The following is an 11,757-nucleotide window of genomic DNA, read 5'->3' as shown; positions in this document are numbered from 1 at the left end:
CCTGTGTGGTTACCCTGAGGGACACTTGACCTCCTCCTCCTTCCTCCTCTCATCACTCTGGGTCAAACTCATTATCTCACCTCGCTTCCTCTCCTTTTGCTTGTGGCCTTGTGCTTTGCTGAAAACAATAAAATGTCCCCGCTGTCAGCCTAGCTAACCATCACCTTTTAGGGAACTTTCCCCCCATTCAACATCCAGATTGGAAATGAAAAAAAAGGCATTTTAATTCTGCTGTTGAAAGATATTGAATAAAGTGTCTATCGTCAAGGACGTCTTGCCACGCATCGCAAGGTCACAAGCTAATTAGGAGAGGACGGGAGGTTAGATGTTGAGTTGGAGTCTACTGCTCTCTACACCGCTTCCTGCTTCCTTTGGTCCTTCCTCCAAATACTCTGAGCTTGTTTGAAACTGCCTGCCTGGCATTTTAACACCCTTTGACTACCATAAATACAGCCATCCTCAGTGGGTTTATAACGATAATGTCTTGTAATGGGCCTGATTGGAAACACCTGGCTTGGTTTTTTAACACAGATGAGTATAATAAATACACATCCACAGTGGGTCTATAACCATAATGGGTTATAATGGTAATGGGCTCATTTGAAATCTTCTGGTTAGCCAGAGTATGGTTTAGAACAGTGGTTCTCAATCTTTTTTGAACGCGCTGTTGACATCATCATAAGCCTTCCAACGCCCCGATTAGTATTGAAAAATGAAACAGACTAATGTCCCCCAATGGGATAAGCCCACCCCCACTCAGTTGCCTCCTTCTCAACGCCCCCCTAGGGCTTCTCAACGCCCCCTGTAGCACTGTAGCACCCCCAATGACAAACACTAGTTTAGAGCAATAAAATTGTGATGTTTGTGAAGGACCTCTGTCCTGTTTCCAGGAAAACATCTCCCACATCAACAACTAGAAATGAAGAATTTTCTTGGGGAAGAGACTAAACGTCTTTCAGTCTCCAAAAATAAATCCAGATGCTTGCAACTTAAGTTCCCTTTCTAGAGTCAAAAGTTAAGACTGCACCTATGAACTGCTGAGCAAACCCTTTGATCTTGTGACTTGTGCTGAGCCTGTTGGAAGAGATGAAGGGATGTTGTTTTGTTGTCAGGGCAACCAGTGGTACAAAATGTTGCTACGATTTAACAACAGATTTCCCACCTCACCCATTCTGTCAGACTGTATGATCCCAATTTATTACCCTCTTATTAATCCCAATCCAGCTCTTCGTGTGCCTGCTTGCAGGGCTCTAAATTAACTTTTTTCATCACCAGCCAAAAGCCAAAATGGCTAGTAGATCTTAATCGTACTAGCCAAACATACACTCTCTAATGGGTCAAAGTGCCTAGTAAGTTGATCTTTTCGGCCAGCCAAACTGAAATTTCACCAGCATTTGGCCGGTTGGGTGGTGTTAATTTAGAGCCCTGCCTGCTTGTCAGAAAACAAAATCCCCACAGGCACTCTCAAACACACAAGGCTGGACAATGTTTCACTTGTGGGGTCTAATGACATTAACCTTTTGAAAACCTCCCGTATAACCGTGACGGAAGATCATTTGCAACTGATTAGCAGACTGCCTGCTGTGTTATGTGTATGTTAAGATATGTGTTAAGAATGTGTGAAAGCAGCATCATACGCATCTTGGGTTCAAACGAGTGAGATAGACAAGCTTGATATTCACGAAAACAAAGCTGAATGGATAGTTCACAGTTCACACAAACAGAACTGCTGCACTCTGCTCAAAACACACTATGCCGCAGGTATTCTCATAATTTGGCGTTTCAGATCATACACTGTTGTAACACTTACAGTTCAAGATGACCTGACCTGAAATACCAAAATGTAGGGTAAAAAACTCGACTCACTAGACCAACTTTGTGAAGACAGCCAACAGCCATTCTTATTCTCTCACAGACACAAAAAGAAAGACAGACACACACAAACACGCCCTACCGGTTGGAAACACAGATGTCTGGCCACTTAAAAGGCCATTTGCTTGCACAGCACTATCTTGACCTGCTATGCAAATGTCTCTACTGATGGGGCACTCACAAAACAAGTCTGCCTCACCAACCCGTTTCTCCTGCAGGTTGACAGGAAGGTTCACAATAGAATAACCATAGAATACAGCAATAAAAGTGAATGACACAGAGTTGAGTAGAACAGTTGGCTTACTACAATCTAGAATAGAATAAGCATATGTTGAGCATGGCGAAGGCCATAATGGAATACAGTAGAATAGAATAGAATAGAATAGAATAGAATATCTATGGCCGTTTCTGTAGTTGATTTAGTACTCCATTCATTACGTCATACAACAGAATAGAATAGCATAGCATAGCATAGCATAGAATAGAAAAGAATAGAATAGAATAAAATGCCTGTAGCTAAGACTATGGGTCCATAAGTCCTGTGGCTACACTGATGGATCCATTAGCCTTGCCCTTCATTACTTAAGAACACCATAACACAATCCCGCTGTCTTTCACAGCCCAGACACTGCTGAACTAAAAACAGACATCGTGAGGAGAGCCTGTTCCCCTAGGGTTTTGTGTGCTTCTCAGAAAGCACTTAAGGTCGGGGAGGGTCAACCTACCCAGTCTTCTCTTGCAGTCGGTTTCATTTGGCTTGCCATTGCATTTTGGTTTCATGTGGCTAATTACCATGTTAGACGCATTGCCTGAGAAACGTTAAGTGTCAACAATTGCAATATCCAGCAGGATTGGCCCTGGTGCCTTTAAAGCAAGTCAAACAACATACTGGAGCACAAACTAGGTCAGCAGTGAAGCCTGCCCTAAACATGGGAGCATTGCATTAAACATTGCACATGGTTCTTCTGACCACGTGAGCATGCAATGACAGCTTGAGTGGGCATCCTTGCTGAACACACACACACACACACACACACACACACACACACACACACACACACACACACACACACACACACACACACACACACACACACACACACACACACACACACACACACACACACACACACACTAGGTAAGGCAGGAAGGCATAGTGCACACAGACTTGCTCAAAGCTATTGTTAGGTAAATTATGCATAGGCGTCTACAGCACAGAACAGAGCAGAGCAGACAGACAGACAGGAATGGCTTCAGCACTACATTACCATGGAGACTGTGGCCATAGAGACAGACCTCTGTGTCTCCGTGTGGAAGATTCTTGAGAACCCGAAAGTTCATTAAGATTCTGAGGCTGTTCCAAACTGGTTTGCTCACACATTAACCCTTTCAAATGCTCATCTAAATGTGACAACCAATGACTGTCTTCTCTTCTACACAGCCACAGCTTTCAGCTGTAACGACAGTTCTGGGAGGAAGATTCAACAATGAACATAAAAGCGTATTCTCAACTGAAAAGCGGGGATCATGTCTTGCCGATCAAACAGACTGGTCTCATCTAAGATGAGCATTTTTTAGATGATGAATGTCAACTTTGTTTCAAACCATTGGCAGAAGAATAATTCTCAAATGTGTAAGACAAATACAACCTATTTCACAAATGGCCTCAAGGTCAGCAAGGCCCAAAAATCCCACATTGCTCCAGGGACTGTAACCAATACCATGTAATCCTGCAGTCAGTTGCTGGCATCTGCCCCAAGCTGTACACAGCAGTTCAAACCTTTGTTTAGAGCAACTCTCTGTCACTTTGGATAAAGTTGTCAGGTAGGTGTAAAGTCATGTTCATTCAATGTAATGTACTGTACTGCAATGCAATGAAATAATGGTAGCTATGATCGCTGCTGAAATGAAGTTGCCCAGATTTTTTCTAATGTGCCCCAATCAGGGCCGCTGGGAGCTTCGGCTGGGCCCGGGACAAAGCCATCTGAGAGAGACCTATGTACCTACAATGTAATGACTAATGAGGACCCAATTCTGGGGTCCCTCTCTACCTGGGCCAGGGACAACTGACCCCTTTGTCCCCGTAGTTGGTTGCTTGGTTAACACAGTCTAACGACTGTGCAAAGCAGCCTGGGATTTCCCAGGGTACCTTGTCGGCTTCCCTGGCCCTAGTTTGCCTGGCCGTGTCCTTGTCTGTGTGTTGTATTGCCTTTTCTCTGGCACAGTGGAGGCTGCCTGGCAGGCTGCCCTGCCTTAAGAACACTTACCTGGGAGGAGTTTGGCCTCCAGCTTCCGGATAGTCATGGGAGGACTTTTCTTCAGGTCGGTCTGTGAATTACACACAAGGTCAACAATTAAAAGCAAATACACAACTCCTGTTTCATATCTATAGGGATAGACAGATCGAAGACAAGACAGTGTAATGGCATAAAGGTTGCTTGTTTGTTCATTTTGTTTACATTTTGCAGGTCTAAGTAGTACAGAATAGGATTAAGACAAGTTCAAATAAGTTTATAACAAAAAGCTGAGTCAGGCCATCATGCTGAATCATAATAATACAAAATCAAATCAAAGTGGAAACAGTCTACCTGCACTAACTAACTGTTTTATTGTTGACACCACGTTCTTGTCAATCAAACCCAACCCAATGAAATTAAAGGCTGAAAGGTTGTGTACTGATCTGAAACTTCACCAGCCTCAGCCAGCTACTCACCTGTACTGGGGGAAGATAGGACTTGAACGTCGGCTTCAGTGGCTTCACCGAAAACATGCTAGCGACCAGTTAGCTGAAGAGCTACCTTCACTCACAGCACAGAATTTTCACCGCATAAACCAGCCAAGAAAAAGCATAAAGGTGTGCTAGGTGCACCACTGATAAGTTTTCACAGTTGGCAGGGTGGGATTATAAGCAAATAGACTTGGACGTCTGTTGTTTAGCTGGCTAGGTTAGCAGGCTACCGAGCTGTTCCAGGCACCTACTCTCCAAGCTTGCCAGTTTATAAATTCCGTCTTCTTGAGTTTAAAATCCCCATTTAGTTGTCGGAACATATGAACCGCACAAACACAAATCCGACTCTTCCGTCTGCCCGTCGTTGTCCAAGCAGGCTATGTTGCTTCAACTGAAATCAAATCCAAGTGTAGAACTAGAAGAGTACCAAAACAGTCATGCAGCTGACAGATGAAGCTCAAATTGCCGAAGTTTGCCAACGTCAAACCCCACCGCTCCGACCAGCGGGCTGTTGCTGCTGCTGCTGAGTTCAACACTGGCGAGAGCCTTGCATCCTGCATGCATTTACATGCGACGTGAGTAGAATAGTTCCTCGCTTTTCTCGAAACAGCTGAGGAATACGTCCAACGGTTCACCTACCCTGGAGTCATTACCGACACTATTTTCGAGAGAGCAGCTTGCACAGTGGAAAAGCCGCAGCCATAATCACGCAGGGCAGGGGAGGAGGGGCCAAGTGCATGGATGTCCTCGAGCCCCTCCTGAAACTGTGTTGGGGGGCGTGGCTTCGAATGTTATTGTTGGGATTCCTCAGCCCACACGTCCAGATGGGACAAAAAAGGATCACATACAGGCGTTAAAGAATAGCTGTGTACTTGCACAGGGACCGTTTAACTGAAGAAAACAAAATTGAATTGCATGTGCAAATACTTGTGCTTGAAACAAACCGAAATATGCTATATAGCTAGGCCTGTTTGAAGACTCTGTAAACTCGGCCTCCTATTTTAAGGCCTCATTGAACCTAGGCCAGGGGTACTCAATTAAAAGTCCCCGAGGGCCAGTTTTTCAAAATTCCTCCCAATAAAGGGCCGGGCCGGGCCGACACGAACCACCCCCCCCCCAAAAAAAAAAAAAAAAAAATAAAAAAAATAAAATAAAACATGATAAGTCCTTTGTAAGCACAATACACACGCACTCACACCCACAGCAGATATTTAGTTTCTAGTGACAGGATGGGAGAACATTTCTCTCATAAAGGGCCTGCATTGTGGGGTGAGGTGCCTGCCTTGCTCTCATTGCCACCCACCCTTCAGTATTTTTTTTAAATGACATAAGATTATCTGTTAGCCTACATTTGCAGACTACGTTCATAAAGATTTATTTCTTAGTGAGAAAACCAATAAGCCTGAAGATAACACTTTTCAAACACGTTGCTTATTATGACTTTGTTTATGCAGCTCTCACATGCATAATGAGAATCAGAGGCAATAATGGACCCAACAAAGAGGACACATAGATAGGAGAACACCAGGTTTTGTCAACAAGAAAATGGCACATTTGATGCCATGTTGATTAAATGCAAAAGCCAATAATACATTGTCAAGTTGCTCATAACTTTGTTTGCAGTCTTATGAGGGTCTTTGCATTCCAAACGAACTATTTGGGGACTGTTTAAAAGTGTGAAACGTTTATTAAGCAATTCGTTTTTAATAGGCTACCAATAGTTAGCTGCCAGCAGAGTTCAAACACAGTTTGCCTTCATTTGTGTTAGCAGCTAGCTACAGCTACTGCTAAACCAATTCGAAGTCCTAACACACTGTTTGCAATCATATGTGGACCATTATTGCCTGATTGCCATAGACCCGAGCCGAATGCGCTGCTTCACCGCTAGGGCGGCGCCCGGGTAGACCATTAGGCCATTACATTCAAAAACGATGCATAGAGAACTTAATTTATTTACAGGCTCTGGTACAGTCCTTCCCTTGTAGTCCACCTCACACAACCTCTAATGCCAGCGTCTTAGGTACTTCTGTCCGGAGCCTGCAGTGGAGGTGTGCATCCCAATATGTGTCCTTGCCTCCTCCACTTGTGCTTGTCTCCTCTTCCCGCCTCCTGGCCCCTCCTCCGTGGAGAAAACGATAAAGTTTCCCAGCTGTCAGCCTCGCCACAACAACTTTTGAGGGACTGTTTTTCATTCACCATCCCAATTGCAAATGAGAAAAAGACTTAACAATTGAGCTTTTGCAAGATATTGAAATATAATGCTGTTGTCAGTGATGTCATCATGACGAGAAGCAAGTGGAGGAGGCAAGTGGAGGAGGCAAGGTCGCATATGACGCACTCAAAGAGGGAGAAACTGCCTGAGGGGGCGGGGCACGGCACGCTTCTTCATTGCGTCTGTGGCGCGATTTCAAAATAAGAGCCGACAGCGCGATCGGACCAAAAAAAAAAAAAAAATTTTTTTTTTTTTTTCAAAATGTTTCGAGAGCCAAAAATAGATGCCCCGAGAGCCACAAATGGCTCGCGAGCCGCTATTTGAGTATGGGGGCCCTAGGCCCTACACGCAGTGCATATCAATGAAAAAATTACACAGTATTATCAATGCCAATCTTAACTTATCGATCACAATTTAATATCCCCCCAAACCCCACAAAATGACTTGGAGCCCACTGGCAAAGTTTCAGAAGTAGGCTAAACTACTGCAACATTGCCATCTAGTGGGAGGATGAAAACAGTGGTGTGCAGCTTCCAGACACATCATAGGCTACAAGTAGTAGGCCAAATGCACACATTTTTTGTCTATACCTTGGGGGGCATGCTTTTCAGGGTGCCAGAATGGCAACAGGCAAATGACTGTATTTCAATCATTTTGGGACCATTATTTAGCACTGTATGACCAATGCTTTATGCTATAAAATACCTAAATGGAACAATGCCAGCTGTATCTCAATGTCTGATGGTGTTGTTAAAGAAAATAAAAAAACTCTAGATAATGGCATTTAGAATGTGGTAGGGCCTACGTGGCTTGCCTGCAAGGCTATGAGAAGGACAATGTGACATCCATGTGGCAACATGGTCTATCAATTCAATTCAATTCTGGAAAAAGTAGGCTTACAGAAGAACTGTAATTACATAAAAGTGTATGTATTTTCTATTCAGTTAGGCTACAGTAACTTAAGTAAATGTATTCAGTCCACCAATAGCACAGTAGGCCAAAGTGTAACCAAGGATTTTGAGCGCTGCCACTTGAGGCTCAAAGTCGTGACTTCCAGTCACATACAGTTTGGCATGAGGCACAGATCACTGAGCTAAAGGATGGTAGCTCAGTACTACCACATCTGTGTAAGGCTTTGGGAATCAGGAGGGAGGTGTACTACTGTAGAATTCTGTAATTACTAGTTATCATCTGTTACATAGGCCTAAGTCTTTTTTGAACAAAGGGTCATATTTCTGCTCTGAGTAATGACTTGAATATTTTTAAGGTTTCCTCACAATTACCAAAATCTGCTTCCTCATTACTTGAAATGAAGAAAGTGTGATTGATTGCAGTACACTATTACAAACTGAGGCGTATGTACCGTAGGCTGTGCGAAGCAGCAGAAGCAGATATAGGCTCCTCTCAGATCATTGCATTACATTTGGCAGATGCTTTTGATCTTTTTGACTTACAATCGAGGACATAAGCAGAGCCAACATCACTTGCAAATACAAAATGCACAGGAAAAATATACAGAACAATAAGTGTAGACAAGTAGGGTTAGTTTTTTTTTTTTAAAACCAACATTTTTATAGTTCAACTAGATAACGCTAACAACATCGCTTCCCTAGCAGGCTGTTTTATTACAGACTCTATGGCATGATGTGTGAGAGTGCACTTAACCCTGTGCTGATGTCCTAAAAAAAAAACTAAACCTACATAGCACCTGCAGGTGTTGTTCTATATATTTCCTGTGCACTTTGTATCTGCTTTGCGCTCTGCTTTGCACTTTGTTCAGTCCTCGATTATGAGGACATGAGTTGACTATGATTATGACCTCACTTCGATTAAAAAACATCTGCCAAATGCAATGTAATGTAATGTAATTACGCATCGCAATGCATACATTTGAACAATTATTCCATTGTAGAATTTTTGACAGTTATGACAAAAACATCCAATTCTGATCTATGACCTTGGCTTCAATTTTGCCCAAAAGTTAATTGAGTCAGAGGCTGGAATTAAGCCAATATTTGCATAGTGCCTATGTCAGTCAAGACTCTTTTTTGTAGTCCTATATGTTGAAATTCTTTTTTTATTTGGATACTGTAAGTGGGGACTGGACATCTTTTGACTGTTGTGCATGAAAAAAAAATCAAGACAAACATTGGCTGAATTTTATCCTCTTATGAATTACAAATACGCATCATATAAGGCTTCTGCTTGCAGCTCAATCAGTAAAGCCACCTATTGCACAGCTCTGAAGTGTGCAGATTCTCTTCCTTTTTTCTAAATCCTGCACCTGCATAATGAGCGATGACCCTTGACTACTACTTTTGCCAGTGGCAACTTGCCAACGACACCTGTGATGCGTACTCAAATATTAACATTCTGAACTTCTTTCTCTACACTTCATCTAATGTCTAGTGTTGATTAAAAGGTACAGAAAGGTGTAGGTATTGCAACTATGCTGCTCATTGCGTTGCCTATTCCCAAATTTGATCTTTTCATGAATGTTTACTAAATGATAAACTAATATTTAGGCTAGTATGACCAAAGTACAGTCATCTTCATTGCTAAAAATGTCTTTTTCTGGACATTTAAAATGGCGGACATGGAGGAGATCCACCTTATCATGTATGAAAAGTGCAATTGTCATAAAGAATGTCTCAGTTTTTGTCTCAGTTCGACTCCCCTGCTGAAGACAAGAATGTGTTTTGTAACTACAGTATCTTCCATCCCATGTCAGAAACTTGCAGAGAACATGCCTCTCTGCCCCACAGCTGTGTGCAACCGTTACCCACACAGGTTTCAGCAACATGAATGACAGACCACATGTTTTATTACATTGTAGCGAAGGGGAGTAGAGTTGCCCAGCTGGGACTCGAACCCAGACCTTCTGGGGTAGTAAACCGGGGCTCTGACTGCTACACCAAAGAGCCAGGCTCGTTGGCATGTTAGTCAGAACACACCCACAACCCTAGTGATGGTCACTCCATCACACTGCCTTCCCCTTCGGGAAGCACACCGTGCGCTTCACACACTCATGGTGTCCCTCACGCAATTGCCCATCATGCTTCTCCCATCCAGTGCGCCCCATCATCAATGCTTCACCCATTACTGGGGTCCCTCACACCGGGGTCACCAACCTGGGGGTCCCTGACATGGAATCATGGCTCACACACAATGGGTGTGCTTCCAATGGCCTCACGATAGCCATCCCACTTCTGACACCATTTGTAGCGAAGGGGAGTAGAGTTGCCCAGCTGGGACTCGAACCCAGACCTTCTGGGGTAGTAAATCGGGGCTCTGACTGCTACACCAAAGAGCCAGGCTCGTTGGCATATTGTTAGTCAGAACACACCCACAACCCTAGTGATGGTCACTCCATCACATACATTCAATGCGTTTTTTGTTTTTGTTTTGTTTTTTGACGTTTTTTGACTGAGCAATGTGAAAAGAAAGGGAAGTGTAGTGCCAGTGTGGTTATTATGTTGCAATGACATGACAACACAAAGCCCCAGAATGTTGTTGGAGGACTGGGCTGCTGACAGCTTTGGCCGGGCCCGGGACAAAGTCATAACCCCCCCCTCACATACAATGTAATGTGGACCCATTTTTGAGGCCCCTTTCTCCCTTGGCCTTGGACAGCTGACCCCTTTGCACCCCCCAACCACACACACACACACACACCCTGTCGGATTGCCTGCAGGAGGAAGCCACATCCCCCATGGCCAGGAAGTCTTTTGTAAGCCAGCCAGGTCCTCGTCAAAGTCAAGTCAGAGTCAGCGTACTTTATTGCCAATCATTTAGCATGCATTTCAGTAAACGTACAATAAACCTGAACACACCAGAGTGTAAGGTAGAAGTACAAGCCTTGGTACAGCTGTAACAACTATGTAATGTCTTGCACTACTATACAACTAACTAACTATACTACTAACAACACTGGTTGTTGTGCAGGCCCGTAACCAGGGGGGGTTCGAGGGGTTCGTTCGAACCCCCCCTCCCGTCCCCCACCCCCACTCGAACCCCCCAACTACGTTGCATCCCCACTTTGACTGGAAGGCTATTTCATCCCCCTCACTAAAATAAGCCTTTGGAATAAAATAGTAAACGTTTCCCTTCTAAAGTAAGGACATTAAAAATGGTTGTTGTCGTTTGCCCGAGTCCAGCCTCGCTCCTAACACAGCCACTTATCACCCACTCGCACGCGCACGCAGAGAACCCCTTCTCTGAGTCCCTCTCATGTCTTGTCTGAGCTAGAACTACAGCTAAGGCAGCTTTGCACTGGCTAAACGCTGAGAGAAGACGATGTGCGGAGCCAAAATCTATGGGTGGAGTACATAGGATGGCGTCGCCAGACTAAATGAAGTCACTTCGGGGGAAAAAGATCCCCCCTACCACAATGCTGGCTACGGGCCTGTTGTGGTAACATTAAAAGATGCAGGTGATAACATCAACAGATCTAGCTAAGTGCTATCCATATGATGCTTCCATTAACATTAAAGATGGCCTCTCAACGTCATTTGATTAACATTACTGTGTTCCCCATTGTTATTGAATGTGTTACGCGTTGGTCCTGTTTTAAAAAACGTTCTGGTTGCTTTGTTTCAAGCCGTTTTTGCAAGCCAGCAAGGTGGCTTGTGGAGAAACGAGAGGGTGTTCCGTGTTTCTCGTGGAAATGCGTCTCTGATTGGCTCACTCTTCCTGCTCTCGTGGAAATGCGTCTCTGATTGGCTCAGTCCTCCTGTTCTTGGAGAGAATGTAATGGGAATCAGAGTCGCCACTTCCCCAGGTGGTACTGCACTATAGGGGCGCCAACGGAGGCGTGCATGCTCCATTCAGGACTGTGCTCTTTCGACAGCGACCCCTAGGCGAGCTGCAGGCACGGAGCAATCAGAGTGGGCTTGCTGTATGGATGAGGCTTTGTGCTGTGTGTGTACCTGAGAGTAGCAACCAG

At 44.2% G+C, this 11,757-nt stretch overlaps 1 protein-coding gene across 1 annotated transcript in view; it reads right to left on the bottom strand.

Moving 5' to 3' along the window:
- Nucleotides 1–5,341, bottom strand: part of mtmr10 (myotubularin related protein 10) — a 60,785-nt gene extending 55,444 nt beyond the window's left edge. The window contains exons 1-2 of the mRNA XM_063190274.1: nt 4,586–5,341; nt 4,140–4,200 (exon numbers count right to left, since the gene is read on the bottom strand). Coding sequence (XP_063046344.1) covers nt 4,140–4,200; nt 4,586–4,642 — 118 coding nt within the window. The 5' untranslated portion in view covers nt 4,643–5,341. The remainder of the gene's footprint in view (nt 1–4,139; nt 4,201–4,585) is intronic.
- Nucleotides 5,342–11,757: the final 6,416 nt, after the last annotated feature.

The sequence above is a fragment of the Engraulis encrasicolus genome, chromosome 23, assembly GCF_034702125.1.
Source record: "Engraulis encrasicolus isolate BLACKSEA-1 chromosome 23, IST_EnEncr_1.0, whole genome shotgun sequence".
In the NCBI taxonomy this organism is placed as follows: Eukaryota; Metazoa; Chordata; class Actinopteri; order Clupeiformes; family Engraulidae; genus Engraulis; species Engraulis encrasicolus.
Note: the sequence above shows the minus strand (reverse complement) of the source record. Positions and strands in the feature narration are given on the sequence as shown.